This window comes from Pyxicephalus adspersus, chromosome 2 (assembly GCF_032062135.1).
Source record: "Pyxicephalus adspersus chromosome 2, UCB_Pads_2.0, whole genome shotgun sequence".
Taxonomy (NCBI): Eukaryota; Metazoa; Chordata; class Amphibia; order Anura; family Pyxicephalidae; genus Pyxicephalus; species Pyxicephalus adspersus.
The window spans coordinates 123166664-123191562 of NC_092859.1; the positions used below are offsets into that span (position 1 = coordinate 123166664).

The following is a 24899-nucleotide window of genomic DNA, read 5'->3' on the forward strand; positions in this document are numbered from 1 at the left end:
ATTACCAACACAGCCTGCATTACCCACTACCACACACTTTTTATTAACAAAAGGCGAACTGTTTCCTAATTGTTCTGACAAATAGCTTTCAGCAACATTGTGAACAGCACTAAACCCCCCCCCCAACATTTGAAGATGAATGTCTTGCAGTTTTTACTGGAGTTCTTCCTACCTAAACCTCAACAGTTGAATAGCCAGCTGTAAAACAATACATTGCATATGTGTATATATATATTTATATATATATATATATATATATATATATATATTATATATATCTGTCTATTCTGCATTTTTACTATTCATGGAATGTGAATGCTTTTTCTAGTTGTCCAGAAGATTGATATACCCATCTGTTTTTTAATACTGTATTTATTCAACAGAAAACAAAACATCAATCCAGTTTATACATGATGTCAAATGAGTCACTTTCTATTCTAGTGGCTGAGATTGTGCACCGGCCATGCCATAATGATTTTATTTTATGCTTCAGTTATTTGGACTGAAGGAATTCATTATCTCCATCTTCTATGAACCTTTCTTAGGTCAGATCAGAGTTCAGCACAGAGGTGATCTTTGTATTAAACCATTTGACCTTTCTCCGTAATTCTCTACAATCATCCTAAAGGGGATTATACAACCAGAGATCAAGGACAAAACAAATTCCTTTAAGTTATTCTCTGGCACCTTTTTTTTCACAATGCCTCCAATAATGATTGTGACACAAAGGCACCTGTTTATGTTCATTGCAACAATACATCTCCTAGTTGCAGTCATACAGCCTTTTATTTATCTAGTTTCCGATAGTAGATATTAATATAGCAAAGTTGTTTACCTTTACATAGTATCATATTACTATAATATATAAAAAATGTATTTTTTTCAGATTTCATACTTAGGATATCTTATGTTATTTAATTACATAATTCTGGTGAAAATGGAGCGCTGGCCTTCGATTCAGGAATGGATTGTCATCTCATATATTTTAACCCTTGCATTGGAGAAAGTTAGAGAGGTGAGAACTGAATATTGCATGCCCATACAGTCAACACTAGATTGGTTCTATTTAAAAAGCAGTAAATCTGACTGATTCATTCAGTGATCACTTACTTACTGGGCAGCATGGTGGCTCGGTGGTTAGCATTCTGGCTTTTGCAGTGTTAGGTCCCAGGTTCGAATCTCAGTCAGAACCCTATCTGCAGTACTTTGATTCCAAAAACATGCAGTTAGGTTCATTGCCTTCCCCCAAAAATTGACCTTGGACTGTAATAAAAGACATATGTGAGTCCCTTTGAGGGACAGTTAGTGATATGGCTATAGACTTTGTACAGCTCTGTGTAATATGTTGGTGCTATATAGATACTGTGTAATAAAAAAACACATGGACCCTGGATAATGTTTAGGAAAACACATACTCTCTGCTTTTTACATAGACCTCCAAAGTATACATTGAATGCTGATGCTATTAATGCAAATACGTTGCAAGATATTGCAACATTGTAATGATACCATAGCAGACAACTTATCACATTTCTCTCTGTCATCACCAACATAGCATATTATGCAGAACCTTATATACATCTTTTCTGCAATCACTACCCCACTAATCACTATAGACTATTTCAGAAATTGCAGTACACTGCAGCAATTTTCTACAGACTCAACTGCAGTCCCAACAGCTTTAATTCATCCTGTGTCACTGTCTGTATCTGTCTGTCATTTGCAACCCCTATTTAATGTACAGTGCTGCGTAATATGATAGCGCTATATAAATCCTGTTTATATATTAATAATAATAATTATAATAATATTATTAATAATAATGTAAATTGTAGTGATTGAAAAGTATTGTGTACACACAGCTGCAGCAGAATGTGCCCAATCATGTGGGTTTCCACTTTATGTATGAAAGGGGTTCAATATATAATAGGACCAGTTTTAAAAAAATAAACTACTAAAATTTTTAAAAGCTTCTATGCTTCTAAGTTTTAACCTTTTTGTTAGATTTTGTTAGATGAAATAAACATATGCATGTATTTTTTTTAATTGCTATACTTTTTCAGATTCTAATGTCTGAACCAGGGAAGCTGAGCCAAAAAGTGAAAGTTTGGTTACAAGAGTATTGGAATATTACAGACCTTGTGGCCATTTCAGTATTTATAATTGGAGCAATTTTACGACTTCAAAATCAGCCCTACATGGGATATGGTAGAGTCATTTACTGCGTGGATATCATCTTTTGGTATATTCGCGTTTTGGATATTTTTGGAGTCAACAAGTACCTTGGACCCTACGTAATGATGATAGGAAAAATGGTAAGTGAAAATATAAACATAGATACATGTTAATCATAACTAAGGGTTCTGTTTATGTTTTAGTTTATAGTAAGTGAGCCTTTACTGAGTATATCATCCCGTGATTCACTAATCATGCTGTATATTAGGAAATATCTCACTTATCACACTTGAAGATATTTCACTTATATCAAGTTGTAGTCTGTGGTCTATTTCTTGTTTCCTGTGAGTACACTTTGAATTTCTCCAACCATGTAAAAATGGCTTTTATCTAGAAACCCTTTTTTTCTTATTTTTATCTGACAAGCCCAGTTAGCTAAAAGCAGTACTGGTTACTTGTCAGAGTTTAGGGTCAGGGTTATGGTTCAGCAAAGTGGTTGTTTGAAAACAGCATAACCAGGCAGTCATTCAAAGGACATTCCAAATTGATATTTCAAAATTGGAGCAAGTTAGTGTTTTCTTTGTGTGTGTGTGTCGGGGGGGGGGGGGGGGTAATCCAAATTAAACTAATGAGGGTCCACTAGTTTGAAGTAATGTTCCTAATACCTAATAGTAACGAAAATAAAAATATGTTAGGTAATACGTTGTGCAGAAACCCGTACATCAGCCTGGCTTAAGCTACTTAGAACTATTGATGCAGAACAGACCTATAAGACTGAAGTTTTATTTTAACAGGCAGCTTTGTGAGTTGAGCAGTATCTTCAACATAAGCAAGTTTAATAAACAAGACAGATAATAATTACATTTCACAAGATGATTTGTGGTTTGCATGCACTGACTGATAAGACATATTGCATAAATTAAAAAAAAGGTGAAACAATAAAATACTTTGTATCTATAGCCCAAACTTTAATTTTGTAGTTTTGGATGGAATGAGAATGGTAAAGACCTCTGTCAGGTTTTGTCACGGGTAACCTAAATAAATTATTTTCCAATAAGGGAAATCTGACTTTGTGACAACTGTCACTAAGACTTCTGACAAGTGAAAATTCCCCCACGCTCCTTCTGTATTCTAAAAAAAAAAAGGGAAATCTCTCATATTGGATATAAAGTAAAAGAACTGAACCAATAAGGAGTTATAACTAATACCTTAGTTTGTTTAAGACTATAAAAATCTAGCTGCATAGACACCTTAAAGTTATAATCGAATAAATAAGGGAGTTCATATACCTGTGTATTCGTAAAGAATGCCTCATTTATTGTTAAACAAGTATTGCAGTGTTTAATTTATGTTTTAGTACCCCATCTTTTCATTTTTCCACTTTTTTCTAGATGATTGACATGCTATATTTTGTGATTATCATGCTGGTGGTGCTGATGAGTTTCGGAGTAGCACGTCAAGCCATTTTGCACCCAGATGAGGAACCATCCTGGAGATTGGCCCGCAACATCTTCTACATGCCTTACTGGATGATCTACGGAGAGGTGTTTGCAGACCAGATAGACCGTAAGACTAGAGTTCATAGTAAGACACTGCTTCCTGTTACCCAGGCAGATGATCAGTCCAAATTAACAGATTACCTGTTTTAATTTGGAAAGCATACAAATTAGTGATTAAATGCACCATAAGCCTACCAAACTGTACCTATTGTTAGAGTAAATCAACAGCTAATAACATTATCTAGCATCAAAAATATGGTATCCAAAATGGTCTACGTTGCTCTGAGTTTTTGGGAAAGATAAAAGATAAAAACACGCTTAGACTGAATCCTTTATGTTTGAGAATTTTAAACTTGAGAGTGGCGATGATCATGATCACTGTGCAACATATATCTTCTACTTGCAAGGGAATTATTACTGAGTAAATGTGGTAAAAATTCAAAGTGTAAAGAATACCCAACCACATGCAATAACATTTAAAAGCAGAATTTGTTTGTACATGATTGGATGATCGAAGTCAATACAACTTTGTTACATTCACTAAGCTAAATTTAAATATTCTTCAATATTACCAATTCCTTTACAAAATCAGGCTCAATGAGCCTGATTAATAAATTCTGCCCGAGACTGTAGAACATGGACTATCATAAGAGAACCTGGATTATCAAGCAGACCAGGAAAGGATCTGGTCCAGGATTGAACAGTTGCCAACTAATAGTAAACAATTTTTAAGAAATCATTTGCTGGATCACCCCGGTTCTTCCATGATAGTCTATCTTCTCCGGTCTTAGAGAGCTTTAATAAATCAGACCTGATGTGTTACTGTTATATATACAATATACTGTATATAAGATACCGAAGATTGTGATCAGCCAAAACTCAATTTGCAGCACTGCAGGCCTTTAGTAGTAACTGCACATACTGTGGATGTCCATCCTAATGCTGTTTAATTGGAAAGTGTAGTAGTAGCAAGCTTACCTTTAACATTTAAAACAGACTTTGTATTAAAAGTTCGAGGAACTGCTACCCACCTGGGCCCTCTCCCCACGCAAACACAATAAATATGATTACGCACCTTACACTCTGCCTTCTGGGCACCTAGCCTGCCTGAGAAATTCTTGACTTGCTCAGGGTTCCTCACTAAGGCTGAGTGATGTTACTCTGGACAAAGCAGCTGGAAGCTATGGTGTATGGAAACTTTTTACCCATCGTGATTTTTGGTGTGTAATTGTGATTTTTTTTTATAGGCAAATTCATATTTAAAGAAATGTATAGGCACTTCCCTGTTTTACTCAAGCCTCTATACTTCCATTATGATATAGACATGTTTGCTTACAATTAAAGCAACTTTACTTTTATCCAATTAATTATGTGTATGTTAGATGTTGTTCTTTATACTTTATTGGTTATTCATGATCTTCATAGTTCAAGGTGATAAATCTTTTAAGAGGTAATACATTGGAGATGATGCCTTTGTGTCATTACTATAATTTTTTTATAATTAAGAAGCAGAAGGACTTGTAAGGGTAATGTATATTCTAACAATTCTGAGAATCCAAAGTTAAAGTTGATCATCTGCCAACCTCATAATATTCTAGCAGCTTTTGCCACTTAATTATTGATGGATATCTCATTCAATGGATTTAGAACAATATTATGCTATACGTTATATTACGGTATATCTGTTTGTAAAGCATGTTCACCCTACCATTATAATTTTTGACTTAATTTGTATTTTTCATTAGCTAGAACTCTAGTACAGCCACATTAATATATGGGTTGTTTTTTTACAATGCTAATGCAGCTCAGTCAAGCAGTGGTTTTACTTATTTGGGTTATAGATGAGTTTAGTCAGTAATGAGCACTTGTTCATTTGGATTTGCTAGCTGGAACGAGCTGGAAAGCCTCTTCAACTGATCGGTGTTTAGTTTCCCTTTCCATAAATTTCAAATGCATCTCATGAAAAAAAGGCTGTGTTTAGAAGAGTAAATGTGCCCTATTAATATGTTATCCACAGAGCCAAAGGGCAGATCCTTAACCGCAACCATTCAATTACCAGATGCTTTTCTCTTTGCTAAGGGCTACTGCACGCTATCCTTGTAAAAAAGCTTGTTGTTAGGTTGGAACACAGAATTATGGGAAAATAGATAACCTTCATACAATGCTTTACTGAAGAGGTGTATGTGTAAACTTTATAGCCATTTGTTGCAACATCCTTTAGTAATACTTGTGTGATAGGGAGTTGATATTTTGTGATAGATTTTATAACAGGTTTCCTCAGTTCCATACTCTCGGAACATGGCCAACTAGACTATACTTCTGTAGATCATCTAGAAATGACATTCAAGTTGGTTACTTTTGATTGCTGATATTTTAATGAAAAGGAAAACCGACATCATGTTTTAATTGCTGTCATTGTTTGGGAGAGCATCTTCCCAAGCATTGGTATCATCAGGTATAAGAACCTGAAAGGTTATGTACCCTGTCTATCAAGACAAACAAGTCCAAAAAGACAAGACCTATATCCTTTTCTTTTGAGCTTACATAGCAAAGTGAAGTATTTAGTTAGATTCCTTTTCAGTATATATTTCTTTTCTCCTGGTGAGATCTTGAATTAGGAAGCACCTGGCTTTTTCACATGCTTACCGTACTGAAAAGTTCTGAGTATTTCGCTATGCTCCCAACAGCTGTGGGGTGTATTATCACTGAAGTCAAAAAAGGTGACTGCTGTGGTAACTCAGGCTTGCGCAGTAGGAGCAGCCAAGAGCCTCCCAGGGTGCGTGACGTAGGTATCCTGGGAGGCTCTGCGCTTCCTTACATTCTGGATCACCTCGCTGATCCAGAATTTAGGGGGCAGTGCTGCACCATTTTTTTTTTTAAACGGTGTTACGCTTAAAGAAAAAACAAAAACAAATTTTTTTGTAAAGTGAAAATTCGAAAATTCCAAGTTAAACAGTTACATATTCCAGTTCCATATTTTTCCATGTTGAGCAAAACAACAAGTTTATTTACCTGTCTCCATCTCCAACTGCACTGGTAATTTACTTTTTCCCCATTCCATTTAACCACTGAAAGTGACAAGATTTACCTCTGTTAGTAGGGGGCATATGTCTCACTTGTTTTCCCCTATGTGACATTGTTGGTGCTTGATAGTTGTTCACTCAGGCACTGTCACATGAGGGCAGGAAGACAGTACATACGGCTTTCCCACTTTTAACAGCAAAACGGAGCAGAAGGTGCATGAAGGGAAGGTAAGTATGTCCAGCTAGATAGGGTGGTAGTTAGGCAACCTGTTGGTTTGCCCCACAACTCATAGGCTTACTTTAAACGGTCAATGGTCAGTCTTTAGGCCAGGCATGGGCAAACTACGGCCCGCGGGCTGTAAACGTTTCAATACGGTTGTTTCTCTGGCCCTTTGGGTGTTCGGCGGCTCTGGCCGGTGCCACCCTAAGCAGAATAAAGGGAAGGAGCCCGCTGGGGGGGGGCGCACCGGCCAGAGCAACAAAACACGTCCCCCGTTGGTATCCCAGCTTGTGGAGGTGGGAAGGCTGTGTCCCTGCACACAACCCGCCCACTTTCCTATCAAAGGCTCAGATCTGTGATGAAAGAGTGGGCGGAGTTCTGCTATCATGACGTCGCATTCAGTGGCGTCATGATGGCATAACCGCGCCCACTATCCCATCAGCCTGGCCCCTCTTTCAAATTTTATAATGTGGCCCCTGACTGAAAAATATTGCCCACCCCTGCTATAGGTGGATGTCCCTGTAATGACAAGACCAGGTGTGCTGTCCCAGAGATGAACTAGATGACAATATCAACCAAATGTACTTATTTGAAATAAAAATGCGTACATTGATAACAATAAAAACAGAGCCACAGATTACAAAGAAGAAACCTCAATTCCACGAAAAATGTATCAGTCAAAAAATATAAAAATAAATCTTTAGTTCTATTGTCATTTCAAAGTCACTGTGCAGTATTCCAAACAAAATGTGTTTTCAAAAATCTACTCCAGTGTTGATAAAGTGCTCTAGCGCTGATGTTTAATGTCAATGTACACAAAAATGATTACAAATTCCTTCACTAATCCCCAAGTGAAAACAGACTGTCCAGATAAATTATAAGTCCAAAATATTAGGCAGGTCAAAAGAGTGCTCGTTATAAACTTGCAAGCTTACAGTCAGTGTAAGGCAAGTTAGTTATCTTTATTGTGGGTTGTTGGAACTCAATACTTCCTTAATGTCCCAAAATTGTTAGGAAACTAAAGGCATTAAAAAAAAATTACGATATTATTGGTAAAAGGAAATATAAACTAGTCAACTTACATTAATCTATGCTCTGCCCAGAAAAAGTGTAGTCAAAACCTCATCCAACTGATACCACCAGCTGGCATCTTGTCCATATGTGAGTGGTGATATAAGAGCTCTTGTTTCCCACCAGTGCTGATAGAAATAATACAATTTCTGTAGGTAAGAGAAAACTTGGCAGAACCTGTGTTATCATGTGATAATATGCAGTAATTATGTTTATTATAGTTTAATTTATTGTTGTTTAATCATTTCCTTTTTTTTGTGTTTTGTTCCTCTGCTAAACAGTGTATGCAATGGAGATAAACCGTAAGTATGCCATCTTCTATTTTTCTGTGTTTCTTGCATATGTACGCAGATATGGGGTACTACATATTTCTGTTCACTCTGCATGGGATAATTCACCTAGCTTACAGAATGTGTTGAAAATTCATAATTTTTGGTGATTGAATGGCTCATTTAGTAAATCAACCCAATGCATAGCATAAATATTACCTTTTTAATGTATATAAAAAAGTTTAATACCTATTTCAGGTAATGGTTGGATATTTTTGGACGGTTCTTTCCATCTATTAAAACCGTCCAAAAGTGTTAGTTTCAAGCCGGATTCACTGAAGTTGGGCTGGGGGTACATAAATGTGCTTTGTATTGTGCACTGTTATGTGGTCAGGCAGTCCATTTGTTTGACTGGGATGCCTATTTCATGGCACGGGAACAGTTGTCAAAAGCGTTACTGTGCATACATGGTGCCAAGCTTTATACATTTTCTTTATATATACTACTTTGTCAATCAGTTACAGTATATACACTACACCGATAGGAGAGCTTCTAATAGGAGAGCTGCTGATAAATATTATTTACATGCTGGTATTATTGTTATAGTAGAAATAATAAGTAAGCTGTTATGTTTTATTACAGCTCCCTGTGGCGATAATCTGTACGATGATGATGGAAAGCGCCTTCCTCCTTGTATTCCTGGTGCTTGGCTCACTCCAGCCATTATGGCCTGTTATTTATTGGTTGCAAATATCCTCCTAGTGAACCTTTTAATAGCAGTGTTCAAGTAAGTTCCTATTGGCTATACTTGTAAAGCAACACATAAATGAGATACAATGTATTGTAGAGGAAGTGAAAGCAATGACTTTAGTAATTAATGGTACTGATTGTATCATGGTTGCTGTAGAGGCCACAAATGTAATCGCCATGTCTTTCAAGAGTATTTACCAAGGCAAAATGCAGTAGGGCTTAGAAATTAGTCAGATTTTTTATTGATTTGAATGTATTAATCTTGCAAAAGCTAAATTCGGATTTCACCTGTATATCACTATTGTTAACTGTTAATCTGCTCATTGCCCTGGGAAATGTTTGTGATTCTGTGTCTGACAGCAACAAACATGATGATGAATCTATGTAGACATTAGGTTAAACTAAAGATGTTGCTGTGCACATAGGTTTACTTGGTGGCCTACAGAAAGCAGGCAGATAGTGTTTAAGAGAAGGCAGATGGTAATGTAAGCTTATTAAGAAAGCAATGTGCAGCTTGGATAAGTCTTAATTCTTCTAATGAAGCCATTTCTCAAGGCAGCATAAACATTGCATTCATATAGAACGCCACCATCTGCTGTCAGGTTTCACACTACACAAGAGAATTGTCGTTTTGGAACATAATATTGCCTAAAGGGCAGGAGTAGTTAAAGTACACTTATCCTTAGCGACCCCCTTTGCCATAATTACTTACCTAATACTGAACCTTTGGTCAGAACTCTATAGTCCCATTCTCATTCCTTGGAAATCCTGGAAACATTGATGGTAGTTCATAGATTTCTTTTCCAATAATAAAAGAAATTAAATCTGTGGTATGCATGTTTAGGTTTATGCTTTAGCTGGCTAAAGAAAAATTTGCAAATAAGAGGCCGGAATTACAGGTAAGTATTTGCAATTACAAATTGCTCAGAGAAGAGGGAGGGCTCCAATGAGGATAACCTGCTCTAATTGATCTCCACAAAGTAAACTTCTATGGATGTCAATATTTAAAATTTTGCCTAACAACAAGATGCTGCCAATGCTTAAGCCTCCGAGAGAAAGTATCCTGTCTGGTCAGACCTTGCTGGGTGTGCAGAAGGGCAACCACTGTATAAGACTGCTGTGGGGACATCCCTGGTTCCTTTCAGAAGGCCTAGTGGCTCACCTAGCCCTATGCTAGGCTGCATGGTTTTGCCAATTGTACCTGTGAGCCAGGCTAGAGCCTGTATCTCTGCACCAGAGCTGCAAACATTTCATGCCTTCTAAGAATCATTACAGCATGACCCTTCTTGCTCTTCCTCCAGCATCAAGGTTCACATCTAGGACTCTCTCATTTCTTAGAACTCCAGGACTTACCCACAAAATGTGACTCGCGGCTTTTGCATACTCAATGACTGGATATCACATGGCATTGCTTGACATGACGCTGCTTGCTTTGCTTATGTACATATGTTTAAGGACTGATGCTTTCCTCTGCATTTTCATAAACATATTTATTATGTGCCAAGTGCCATCAGGAGACTCATTATGCCATCAACAGAGGTAACGGTTAATACTATCAGGGTTCTCAAATGCACAAAAGGCCTTTGATTGAGTGGACTGGATATTTATACAATAGACGCTATAACTTATATGTTTAGGAAACAATTAGATGTCCTTGATAAGGTCAATATACTCCCACCCCTCTGCCTCAGTTAGGAGAAGTGGCTACGTGTTGGACTAAATATCCAATGGTATTCATCATGAGTGTCCCCTGTCCCCACCCTAGATTTATTCTCACCCTGGAGCCTTAACACTCTATACATGCTAATCAAGACAACATGGGTCCTCATAGACTGTTACAGCATACACTGATGACCTGCTTTTTGTGGTCACCGGTCCTAATACTTCATTGCCTACCCAATAGCATGAATTCTTCATATATGGATTCCATTCCCTCTTCAAAATAAACTTTTAAAATTGGAAGTAGTTAATGTTTCTCCATCACTAGATCATCAGGAGCAGTAAGCCAACTATTTTCTTTCAAATGAGCAAAGGGAGCCATAAAATATCTAGGTATGCTAGTGACCTACTATATTGTTTGTCCCTGGTGTTTAAATTAAATTTTTATCTTTTACTGTCCAAGATAAAAACAAATGCACATCAACGAGACTTTGATACATTTAAGTGTTTCGGCCATATACATATATTTAAAATACATAGTCTACAAAGGGTCCTGTATTTCCTGAGACTCTTTCTCTGGACTCTCCCAGTATTGATTTTTTACTTCAAAACACTCTCATGTTTTCACTTTCTTATTATGTAATAAAAGTCTTTTTTATAAACCAGAGGCAGTTGTTTTGCTTTAGACTGGTGAGTAGCTTGGGAGTTTCAGACATATCACCTTAGTATATTTTATGGCATTTTGGCAGTACAATTGATTACTGCTGCTATGAGGACCATAAACAGTCGGTCAGGGTTGAGCAATCATTCATAAAGTCTCCTCTCCACTTACGTGGTTGAAAGTTCGTAATCCAAAATCAAGTCACTTGCCACAAATGGCGTCTACCAGAACACAATTGATTGCCAGAGCCTACTTCTGTGTTTCTGATTTGGGGGTACCCATTCTTTCCCATGGGGTGGGAAGGCCCAGGTTTTATTGGATTACTCCTGTGATCTTTGTAGAGCCCAAAAGTCTCATTTCTTTTGTTGCCATCCTTTCGGGAATTGTTTTTCCCATCTCATGACTGTATTAGAGTCACTTTGTATGGGGAGAGGGATAACTCCTTCCTTTCTTTTCTTTACTGCTTGCTTAACAGAGCACCCTCTGATTATGCTCTGCCATTTTGCTGGCTTTGTAATCTGCATTGTACTATGCAGTGGGTTTCTTATCTGCATGTGGTGGATCAGGTACAATTTTTACTTGTGCTCTTATCTGGGGTTTGTTACTGCATTTATTTGACTGCTGCAGTATTTTTCAGACACATTGTTAGAATTATTCTCTTTTCCTTTCTCCTAAATAAATAAATAATGTTATAAAAATTGTAGAATCTGTGAGCAAGCTCTTTATTGCAGAGGGGAAATGCTGTGCCTCATCCACAATATCACAAATATATCTGCCCTTTTTCAGTATTCTTTTGAATGTACACTGCTCAGCTTAGTATACATTCTTGGAATATCTGTGTCAGAATGAACTCCCATCACATACACATAATTTATGTTCTTCTGATTAGCCAGTTTAGATGGCTAAACCCAGAAAAAGACAAGGCGAAGGTCTTATCCATGAAGATGGAGTTAGTGCAAGTGGAATTATTTTGGCTCCCTTTGCCATTTCTGGCAAAAATGTTTTTGTCATAGACCAAAAACAAGCATACTGTGTATGTGTCCAAAACAAAAAAAAAAAAAAAAACTTTGTGTGGCAATGGCATTTTCCATACTTTTGCCAATACAATGTTACTTTAAGGATATCTGTTTGTGGAGCAATGCCACAACTGCTAACCCATACTTAACCTATCATAAACAATAATTAGGAAGTGGTGTGTATAACATAGCACCACCAGTGAACTTTAATGTGGCATTAAACATGAGTTATTAAAGCTAAGCAATCTGGAGACTTTACTGAGTAATTAGAAAGATAGTCTGATTCACTGAAGGAATTGGATTTTTTACTACAGGTTTGCCGCAAGGCATTTAAACTGAGCTTAAGCTGGGTTTAAAGAACGTTTATTTTTTTCAGTAACTAAAAAAGTCAAATATTAAAATACATCATTGTTAATACATCTCCTTACTGACTAAACTTGAGATGGATATGGTAGAAAATACATTTTGTGTCAGACTATAGGAATAATGCATGCACCCAAAGATTTAACTACAGTTAATTAGTAGATAGATATCATGGATTTGAACATCATAGTACCATAGTAGATTATTTTTTAACCTAGAACCTTTAACAAGTTAAAACTAAGTTACAAATATTTATATTTTTCAGGATTGGCTGTTGGCATAAATTTGAAATGTGTATTGAAACATAGTTCTTCTTTTTGTCTAAGTGTCTGCCCATACTGAAGGCATGTGGGTTATTAATGTGGGAGCATTACCGTGCATTAGCCCAGTTAGGCCTGGCTGCAAGAACCCCAACTTTAGCTCCCCTACAAAAATATACTTCAGTGCGGACAGATGCTAAATATTGAGTTTTGGCTTTATTTGCGAACACCATATAGTCCAGTATAAATGAACATTAAACAGATTTGGAGTCATTTGTTTGTCCTAACATTTTCATTTGTTTTCTAGCAATCTTACTATTACTTTACAAACAATTGTCACCGTTTTGCTGTTTTTTTTTTTTTTTTTTTATAGTAACACCTTTTTTGAAGTAAAGTCTATATCAAACCAAGTGTGGAAGTTTCAGCGTTACCAGCTCATTATGACTTTTCATGACCGGCCTGTCTTGCCTCCTCCAATGATAATCTTTAGTCACTTGTATATCATCATGAAACGTCTTTGCTGCCGCTGTAGGAAGATACATGAAGGGGAGCAGGATGAGAGAGACAGAGGCCTGAGTATGTTTATTTGATAACCTATACATGTATATATGAAAAATAAATGATCTCTATTCCTGCAGAAGTTGACAGGGTAGCAACTGCTATATCTAAAACAGTGTTTCTATTCCCCTTGTTGTTTGTAAATAATATAAAAAGTCTCCGTTTCTTTAGAAGCTGATTTCTAGTCAAAAACTATACTCCCTTCCTCTCTTTCTTTCTTGGCCCCTATATTAGCTGGCAATATAAAATTCTAAATGTACTTATTTTTCATCAATAACTTATCATGTGATGGTTTAGTCCCTTACCGTCCTTTACATCAGGTGGGCCATCTTTAGATGTCCATGTCACTTTATATTAACTGTTCAGTAGTAAAACCCTGTAAAAAAAATCTCAGAAGTGGATCCAGAAATGATGACATTGGTAACTGGAAAGAACAGGGAAGCAGCAGGCTCAAGCACATCCGTGGCGCTGGATCAGTGAGTCTCCGCTTCCATAAAAGTGGACTTTTTTGCTTTATAATGTAAGAAAAAATAAAAAGGGTAAGAAAGTCAAAAGATGGCAGAAGGAAAGGGTAGTGGGTGGGGTAGTTTTTGACTGGAGTTAGCTTTAAAGTGAGAGCTTTGGTTGGCTTTAAAAATTCCAGCTTTTGTTCACCTGTGCTTGAGACATGTGCTGGTATCGTCATAGCTTCCCTGCTACCCTACAATCCAGCTACCTTGTTGGTTCATCACTATGATAGTCTTCCTCCATGGTCAATAGACATTTTTGTGAGGCACAAGTAAATGAGCAAGCTCTATCACTAAAAGCAAGTACATGTGTTTTGCCACTTCAGATTGGCCAGTACAAGACGTAAATTAGAGGCTCTGCAGGTATATAGCTCTCCTCCTTTTTAAGGAAAAAAGGACATGTAAATGCTTTCCCTGTCATATGTTGTGCAATGCATGGTTTTACTGATTTGATGTATTACCTGTCCAAGTAAATATTTTCTGTAATCCTTCAGAGTTGTTTCTAAATGATGAAGAGTTGAAGAAATTGTATGAGTTTGAAGAGCAGTGCGTAGAAGAGTATTTCCAAGAGAAGGAGGATGAGCAGCAATCATCAAACGATGAACGTATTCGGGTTACTTCTGAAAGGTAATTTTATTTCAGAATTGTAAATAGGAGTATAGAAAACACGAGTTGTTTCTGCATAAATTCCAATGGACTCTTTGTTTACTTTTGTAGAGTTGAAAATATGTCCATGCGACTAGAAGAAGTGAATGAACGTGAACATTTCATGAAGGCCTCTTTGCAGACAGTTGACCTTCGGCTTTCCCAGCTAGAAGAACTTTCAGGAAGAATGGTTAATGCTCTTGAAAAACTTGCAGGAATTGACAAATCAGAGTTAATTCATGTACGCTCACGTGCTTCATCGGATGTAGATGGTGCTTATCTCTTACGACAAGGCAGTGTAAACAGTTCTGATGGCAACAGCCTATATAAATACCATGTTGAACCCGAGGAAATACCAGGTGATGACAGTGTAGGTTCCATGTCACCTGCTCTTGGTCTTCGTAGAAAAGCCTATTCTTTTGGAATGAAAGTAGAGAAAGGTGAGGAGGATCAAAACATGCAACTAGTGCCACGGCAGGCAAGTCTTCGTTATGCCTCAAGTGCAAATGCAGTAGCAACAAATGATTTTAACAAAATCACCCTAGGAATAGTTCCACATACAAATCAACTTTCTAGTATAGGTATCCGGACTCCAGAAAATGCTAACCATAATGGTAACTCTAGTGAAAATTCCGGTGAAGAAGTAGTAAAGCAACCTGATGTCCTAATGAATGGTCAGTCAGTAGCAGAAGTCACTGTTCCTGAGTTTTCAAACTCTCATTTAACAGTAGAAAGAACAAAACTAGAAGCCACCATCTCTTACCCCTTAGAAAAATCAAAAGCAATTCGTTATTACCCTGGTCAGTCATTTAACACTTGTCAGGCAACTATGACCAAATCTAGAAGTTTTTTCTTTACACAAGGTGGAAAACTAGTTGGCGGAGTTAACAACTGGACGACAGAATACAGCACAATTGTGGATCAGATGTGTACTCCAGCTATAGAAGACTGGGCAGACCGCTGGAGTTATCAAGGAGAAGGTTCTTGCAAGGAAACCCCAGAGATTCCAAATATTGTATCGGAGGCTGAGATCCAGGCTGAGCTAAAGCCATTGCTAACAGATACAGAAGATGAGAGCGACATAGGAGAGATAGAAAACAGTGCCTCCTTTCCTTGCCCACCTTTCACTGAAAGGACAGAGACAGAAAACTTACTGTCTGTGAAATCAGACAAGACTTGTGGCTTTGCTTCTCCTAGATCAAAAAGTTTACACTGCCATTCAAGAAAATCACGATCGTTAATGGATAAATTAGAAAGACCAGGACATGCAAGCAGCGTCATGAATATTGTTGTGGCCTGCGGTAGTGCAGCAGATGACTCAAAAACAAAGAAAGATAATGCATCCACAGAAACAGAGTGTTAATGTTAAATTATATTTATTTGATGTAGTTCAGTAAAACTGAAATGTGTTTAAAAATCTTCTGATATTTTTTTTACACTGCTGAAAAATAAAAAATATAATAAAATAACAAACACTTGACAATTCTATCACCTGGATTGCTTAAAGCCACACTACCTCAGTCATTTATTATTTGTTGATTCACCATTGACATTTACAATGTGGAATTCATCAATTGTCATGCTCACTGCCCAGCCAGAAAACTAAGCAGAACATTTATTTTTAGAAGCAAGACAGTAAAGTGTAGTAATAGGAAACCCTAGCACCGTAATGTCATTGAGAAAGTCAATTTCTTTGAATAAATATATTTATTAGCTTAATATATTTATAAGCTTATTATGAAGTATAAGAAAGACAACTGTAAATTAACACCACGGGTTACAAAATAAGTCTCCCCAGAACACACTTTGGTCAAACAACTATCTGATGTATATATTAGACACAAAAAATTGGAGTTTTCAAATATGCCTTGTTAGGGGTGTCCACATTCAGTCCTTGAAGGCCACATACAGGCCAGGATTTTCATATACATGGAATTTTCTTCTGACTCTTTGTAAAGCATAAGGTACAAAATGTTCTCTGGTAATAAAATGCTAATAATGTGTCTAGATCACAGCATCTAAGGACTGAGGTTAGACAGCCTTTTGTTATTAAGCTTAAAGTTAAATAAAAGCTTAAAGCTAATAATAATAATAATAATAAATTTAATTATAATACAACAAAATTAATATATGCACGCACATTGTCCAAATTATTATTGTTATTATTAAACAGGATTTATATAGCGCCAACATATTACGCAGTGCTGCGCTTTCATTAAATAGGGGTTGCAAGTGATAGACTAATACAGACAGTGATACAGGAGGGGAGGACCCTGCCCCGAAGAGCTTACAACCTAGTAGGTGGGGGAATTTACACACAGTAGGATGGGAGATATGTAGTGGTGGGAAGTAGTGATGGTTTCAAAAGGCAGAAGAAGATGGGTAGGCAAGTTTGAAAAAATAGGTTTTGAGCGCTCTTTTAAATGAGCAGAAAGTAGGAGCAAGCCGAATAGGACGAGGAAGACCATTCCAGAGAGTTGGGGCAGCTCTAGAGAAGTCTTGTATCCATGCGTGTGATGTGGTTATGAGTGAGGAAGTCAGTAGTAGGTCATTGGAGGAGCAGAGAGAGCGGCTGGGGTAGTACTTTTTTTACCAGGTCAGAAATGTAAGTGGGACAATAACTGTGTAGAGATTTGAAGGCAAAGCACAGGAGCTTGGATTTGATTCTACGGTGAAATGGAAGTCCATGGAGAGAACTACAAAGAGATGCAGCGGAAGAGGAGCGTAGGGAAGGATGGATGAGTCTGGCTGCAGCATTCATAATAGATTGTAGAGGAGAGAGTCGGGTTGGTAGAATACCAGAGGAGAAGGTTACAGTAGTCCAGACGGGAGATGATAACGGCATGTACAAGGAGTTTGGTGGTCTCAGGGGACAGGTAGGGGCGGATTTTGGAGATGTTGAGTAGGTGAAAGTGACAGGACCTGGAAATGTTCTGAATATGGGGGGTATATGAGAGGGCAGAGGCAAAGATGACACCAAGACAACGTGCCTGAGGGGAGGGCCGAATACCGGTGTTGTTAACAGTTAGATATATGTCGGGGAGATTTGGAATTTGAGGGGGGGGATGATGAGTTCTGTTTTATCCAGGTTGAGCTTCAAAAATCGATCAGACATCCATGATGAGATGACTGACAGGCAGCGTGAGACCTTATCTAGGACTGACGGAGACAGATGAGGGGTGGACAGATAGATTTGATTGTCATCAACATACAGATGGTACTGTAAGCCAAAGGAGGATATGAGACTACCGAGAGAGGAGGTGTACAGAGAAAAGAGAACCGGTCCAAGGACTGACCCTTGGGGAACACCAACAGGGAGGCGAGTGGGCGAGGAGGAATTACCATTGAAAGAAACTTGAAAGGAGCGGTCAAACAGATAGGAAGCAAACCAAGAGGGAGAAGGGTCACTGATAACTATGGAGCGCATGATTTGTATTAGAAGGGGGTGATCAACGGTGTCAAAAGCAGAGGAAAGATCAAGGAGAAGGAGCAGGGAAAAGTTGCCTTGAGACTTAGCTCTGATGAGGTCATTGGCCACTTTAGTAAGGGCTGTTTCGATGGAATAGACAGCTCGAAAGCCAGACTGGAGGGGGTCAAGGAAAGAGTTGGTGCTCAGGTAACGGGTGAGTCTTTTGTAGACAAGGCGTTCAAGAAGTTTGGAGACATATGGGAGAAGGGAGATAGGACGGTAGTTAGAGGGTAGGAAGGGGTCTAGTGAGGGTTTCTTTAGGATAGGGAGAATTATGGCATGTTTGAAAGCTGAGGGGTATTTACCAGTAGAAAGGGAGAGATTGAATAGTTCAGTCAGGGCAGGGGCCAGGGTGGAGGAGTGGGCACGGAGTAGATCAGGGGAAATTGGGTCAATCGGACAGGAGAGATGATGGAGATGATGAGAGAAGAGAAGAGACTTCGTCCAGAGTAACAGGGCTGAGGGAGGTTGAGTGGGTATGGTCGGAGTGGCGCAGTGAGCAGAGACATAGGCCCTGATTTATTAAAGTTCTCTAAGGCTGGAGATAATACACTTTCACTAGTGAAGCTGGGTAATCCAGCAAACCTGGAATGGATTTTCTAAAAGTCATTAGCTAGCAGTATTCCCGAGTGTGACTTTCCAGACAAAAATCGGTATTCCCGAGTCACACTTGGGGTCGCTTTTGACGAAAAACACTCCCACTTACCTTGCTCCATCGACGTCCCCCGTCGTCCTGTTGGTCCCCGCAGGTCCTGGTGACACGGCCTTCCTCCTCGATCTCCAGCCGGTGAATGCAGAGGCGATCTTCGGGGTTCCCGGTGACATTGGTACATGCATCGGTGCAGGTGGATCGTTGGGAAATTCAAATAATTTTGTATTAGATTCAATACACAATAGCTGTATCCAATACAAAGAAATTCCCATATATTATATATAGAATTATATTATATCATACATACATTATATATGCTACTGTACACTTATATTACATGTTAAATATTTTTTTTATTTATTTTTTTTTAACAGATTTTTGTGTTTTGTTATCTAAAGTTTATTCATACATGTATTAAATATCGGTGTTATGCCTAAGAATTACAGCCTACAATGAAAAATACATTTCCAAATTTCCATGCAAAAAGCGGTACAATTTTTTGCATTGGAATTTGGACGGAATTAGATTGCTAGGGAGGTTAGCAAATGTTTTTAATCCTGGACCAGATCCTATCCAGGTTTGCTGGATCACCCAGCCTCACTGATGAAAGTGTATTCTCCCCAGCCTAGGAGAAGTTTAATAAATCAGGGCCATAATGACCGATTTTGTCTATTTTATCTCTAAAGTAGGTGGCAATGTCTTGGGCAGAGAAGGATGTTGTGGGGGGAGCTGGTGTGGGGTTTAGGAGGGAGTCAATTGTATAGAAGAGGTTGCGTGGGTTGGAAGCTTGAAAGGAAATGACTGCAGAGAAATAATTTTGTTTGGTGACAGTGAGCTCTGTGTTAAATCTTTGTAGCTTGGCTTTGTAGTCCATGAAGTCAGCGCTGAGGCCAAACTTACTCTACTTGCGCTCAGCTGCACGAACAGTCTTTGTAGCTGTTTGTAGCTGTTTGGTGTGATTGTTGTGCCAGGGTCTGGGGTTGGCAGGGCAGAGGTAGCGGAAGGCGGCAGAGGCTACTTTATCCAAAGCCAGGGAAAGAGAGTGGTTTAACATGGTGGCAATATCATCTGGGGAGTTGATTTTGGGGGTTAGGGATGCAAGGCAGTTTGAGAAAAGGTTGTGGTCAAGGTTACGGATATCTCTCTGCCATTGACCAATGAGGGGTAAGGGGCTAAAGAGACGGACAGAGTGGATTTCAAAAGAGGTGAAAATGAGAAAGGGTGGGGTAGGAAGGACTCTGTATGTACAGTTAGGTGAGAGAAGGAGACCCGCACCACCTCCTACTTTGTTGCCAGGTCAGATGGCAAAGAATTCCAAACAGGTATCCCTGCAGTGTAAGTGTAACTGCATTTATAATCAGAGGAGTTCAAAAATCTAGTTTCATCATTGCTGGCAGTCCAGTTGAAAGTCCAGTAAAGTATACCAACTATGCAACTAAGTGGATCATCAGTTTTGAATGAAGAACAAACTATCTTATTCCAGCGAGTTTATTTGTGCATCAGTGTGAACACTTAAAAAAAAAAATTTGGTCCTGATATATGTCCTATATGTGGGTTCTATAGATGAGACAGAACCAATGAAAAGTAAATGAAGAAAATGTAATGACTTAAATTAATTAAATATGACGAGATAAACAGTAACCTCAGCCAAACATGAACCCATTGAGACTATTCAGTGTATAAAAAAGCAGTAATAAGTTAAAACATACTATAATCATTAGCAACCAATCAGCTTTCAGATTCCCATTCTGAACTCATTTATAAGTTTATTTGCATTTAATTGATTTGCGTTGTTTAACTTGTGTGTTATTATTGGTGTATTCTTCTTCTTCATTCTTCGCAGTGCATTCCTAATAAACCCTATATTGGTAATTATTACCTGAAAAATGGTAACAATGATAAAGCAAGAAAGACAATGAAGCTACTTTAGCAAGGTATAAAATTTATGATAAAGTGCTACGTGATTGGTTCTCATGGTTTACAGAAATTCTTTCTTAATTATATTTAAATTAAATCGATTCATAATCATTAACTTTTGTCATTTGTATTTAAAAGTCATAAATTCATTTCCTTTACTTTAAGTAAAGGCCTACAAGTAACTGTATGTTACTACAATTCTGTAACTGATACTGGTCTTTCCGTGGATATACTGAAAAAGGAATTTTTTTTTTGTATACCTTTGTAGACTATTAGAAAGAAATTGCTGCACAAAACCTTGATAAAACTAGATGTGAATGAATATTTTATATCTTGTTTCAGCAAGAATTAATTTTTTCCTCTATAACAAATACTCGTAAGGTAATCGGCATCCCCCATAATTGTGCAGCCACACATTAACTATTGATGTAAAATACCATTTATTTTATGAATCAACATCAGCATTTCATCACCAGAATTACTACTTTCTTCACTTATTTTAAATCTACATTCATCAGCTAACGTCCTGAAAAAATGTTTTATTAAATATATTTTGGAAACATTAACATGTCCACAGGGATACAGGATCTTGTTTTATGGGATTTCAATAACAATTCAAGATAATAGGTGCCTGTTCTAAAAGTACATTTTAAATGTTTTTAATTTCAGAACCTTTGCTTTGCTCACACATTATGATAGCTCACTGACATCATTTATATGTGTCCCAAATAGCATACAGTATTTGATCATGTCCTGGCTGCATTCTTTATATTTGCCAGTGGGTGGTGCAGAAACTTTAACATGAACAACATGAGAGGCAATGGAAGTATGACATTGGAAAACCAGCAGCTGCCCATGTTGGAGTAATGGTATGTACATACTTAGGGAATTTCTTTAAATTTTATTTTCGAATAATATTACAATTTAAATCAACCCTTGCTATAAATTAAAGTTATTGTACTATCCACCTATCAGTATAATAACTGATCTACAATACACAAAAAGTGTTTAACAGACAAAATTATTGCACAGTGTATGACTACTTTAAAATAATGCTTTTTCATGTTTCACATGGGTTTGGAGTGCAACATCAGGGGAGCAGATATTCTATAATAAATTGCAACAAATGCAAGAAAAACCACCTACAGCAAATTGCCAGTCAAATCTGCTAGTGGATGCCCCCAGATGCCTAGAAGTTAAAAGCAAACATCCATGAGTGGTTAACCACATGGTTGGCAGCTGTCTGTTTGAACTCACACTTACTAAACTAAACTTTTTACAAATAAAAAAAAAAACAGTTTAAAACTTTGCTAACCAAAAACGTACTGCTACAACCTGTGTGCATAAAAACATCTAAAAATCATGAAATTGCTGCCTTTGGTACAATGCTGGTAGAAATGCTAACCCTAATACAAAGTGATTGGATATACCTGAATGGGACCTGAAAACCTAGCTTAATGAAGATGAAATAGGCATACAAAAATAGATGTTAAAATGTTTATACAGAAACAAATGCTGCAATGTAATGTGTATAAAATGCTTCTGAAGATGATTTTGTTATTAATGTCTTAAGATTTATTTATTGATGCAGCTTGAGATGACCAAGTGGTTTAATGTTTTCAGACACTGCATAATGCACAGTTAGCACATTTTCGATGCAAAAGATGGTATAATTAATTACCAAAGATAAGACAGAACACTTCACATGAAGAACATTCTGTTACAGCTCAATAAAATGTTTGTTTTAAGGGTTTCTTTTAACTTTGGCATAAAACATATGGAAAGACTGGACTACACAAGTGTGTTTAGTCACAGGATCTAGACACATATCTGTAAAATAATTAATCATGTCTTAGTATAAATCTTCCTATACAAGTATGTTCCATTGTTCCATGTACTCTTCTTTGGGCTTTTAAAGCAATCCTATCATATATATATCAGAAGAGAATATATGCTTTTTATTGAATGTCTTCAGATGGCCGATTTTTTTTTTTTACCTGAACACATTCTGTATGTCATACTGGGAATTAATATGTTTCTAAGGGCATTTTTATTTAAACAACCAACAATTATAAAGCCTTTGTATGATCACCAATCCCAGTTGCCAGCTAAGAGCACTCAGCTACCTATGGCACTCCCTGTTCGCCTTGCGACCAGCTACAGAATTTCAATACCCAAAGAGAATTGATAGGGCACCAAGTCGTAAGCTGGTCTGGTGCAATACTGTGGAGGCAGGTCATTGATTTTACTGCTTTACCGGTGATCCAAATGTTGGTAAATTGCTTTTAGCAATGGGATCATTAATGTGACATAGGCCTTATAAATGTATAAAATGTATAAAAGTAATATAATATAAAAACACATAAAGGGGACAGTAGTTGGCATTGATTAGATTTGATGTAAAGTGAAGGTGGACTATGTGTAAAAGTTTAAGTGCTGTAATGATATTTAGTGGGTTGACTACATTTTGGTGATTTAATGATGGAAAAAATAAGGGTTACAGCCAGTCTTCTTACAATAGAATTGTTCTTTTGCCTCTGTCCCTAGATAATCAACATTTTGTACCTGAAATGATAAACCTCCAACCCATCCCCAACTCAGGGGTATGATATCCCTAAATGTATCAAGCCCTCCCAATACCAATTGAGAAGTATGATATGAACATATCTTGTCCTCTTATCCTAAATTTGGGAGTACATTGTCCCTAGAAATATCCATTCCTCCCATTCCCACCATCCTTGTCTTAGAAGTAGGGTATGCTTAGATATATCATGTCCTTGCTTCCCACACTCAGGGGTATAGCGTTCCAGGTAAAATCCCTGCTATCCCTCCCTCCTATCTCTATAACAGGAGCATGAAGCCCCTTAAAAAGTCTGTGCCCCCCATCACAGGAACATGGCATCTCTTCTTTCTATTTTTGATTAATTCTTGAACCCACAGGTAAACATCCAGAGTAGCTTGTCAAAACTGAAATAATTCCAATATTGCTGTAGTACGTGCAGTGGACATTTTCTTCTGGAATAACCTAAATGACTTTAGTATGGTTTTTTACGTCTTCCATAAAATAATATCAGATGGGGAGGGGGTCATCCATGTCAATGCCTTAAGGGTTTAAACATTATCTGAAATATATTTGAAGTAACAGGGCCAGAACTGTTTATCCAGTTAGCTAAATAAGTTAATTTCAGGTTTGCAGGGCGGGGGTTGTTGTTTTGGGATTTTAAAGGTCTTCAGCTAATTAACCAAATACTACATTTTAGTTTTGCCATTCAGGGGCTGTCATCAAGGCCAATTTTAGGGGATAGGGGGCATATTGGGAAATTGACCAGGGCAGGGGTAAAGGGTGCTGGAATGCTTTACAGTAAAGGTTCCCCTTTTATACTTGGTCTAATACTGTCCATGGATGTCATAATAGGGTTTTAGGTCATAGCTCTTCATCTATCAAACCAATTATTTTGGCTGTTTGGCGGGCAGTAAAACGTGTCCCCACACACACTTGGCTGCACCTATTGTTTGCCACAGAGCGCTTAGTGCGCTGCTGCCTCTGCTTTGTGTCCTTTTTTTTTTTGCCACTTTTAAATGTTGGGAGGTATGGTTTTGAGGAATAGGGGAAAATTTGAGAAATTGCCCAGGGCCTCCACCTTTTCTATGGCCCCAATGGACAGAATAGTAGTGGGGGGGGGGTTAAAGGAGCTGGAATGCTTTACATTTAAGACTGACCTGAACAGGGCTTCATTTTATTATTATTACTAATATTATTACACAGTATTTATATAAAGCCGACATATTACGCAGCTCTGTACAAAGCCCTCAAAGGGGCTCACAATCTAATGTCCCTTCCATAGTCATATGTCTTTGGGGGGAACCTAGTTTTTGGCATATTTTTGGAATTTTGCCTAATACTGTCCCCAGATGCCATAACTGAGTTTTAGAAGTCATAACATTTGACTTAACTAACCAATTATTACTGTTTGCAAGGCAGGATGGTCGTCAACGCCAATTTGTTTTTCTTTTGGCGAGTTACAATGAGTCATACCCTAGGGAACCAATTGGCAGAATACTGGGGGGCTAGGAATGGAGTGAATTTTGGGCCCCATTTTCATTTAAAAACGTTCTTGGTTATTGTATTGGAGTTTGAAAGGTCATAATTCGTCATCTAACAAACCAAACACCAAGTGCTTAATTT

General features: G+C 37.7%; 1 protein-coding gene across 2 annotated transcripts in view; it reads left to right on the top strand.

The window, feature by feature from the left end:
• Positions 1-16163, top strand: part of TRPM1 (transient receptor potential cation channel subfamily M member 1) — an 87026-nt gene extending 70863 nt beyond the window's left edge. The window contains exons 21-28 of one of the 2 annotated variants that reach the window (XM_072402285.1): positions 887-1015; positions 2064-2315; positions 3567-3759; positions 8270-8290; positions 8900-9044; positions 13340-13542; positions 14525-14657; positions 14748-16163. In XM_072402285.1, the coding sequence (XP_072258386.1) occupies positions 887-1015; positions 2064-2315; positions 3567-3759; positions 8270-8290; positions 8900-9044; positions 13340-13542; positions 14525-14657; positions 14748-16038 (2367 nt within the window). In that variant the 3' untranslated portion in view covers positions 16039-16163. The remainder of the gene's footprint in view (positions 1-886; positions 1016-2063; positions 2316-3566; positions 3760-8269; positions 8291-8899; positions 9045-13339; positions 13543-14524; positions 14658-14747) is intronic. The other variant, XM_072402284.1, reaches the window with a different exon arrangement.
• The last annotated feature ends 8736 nt before the right edge of the window (positions 16164-24899 follow it).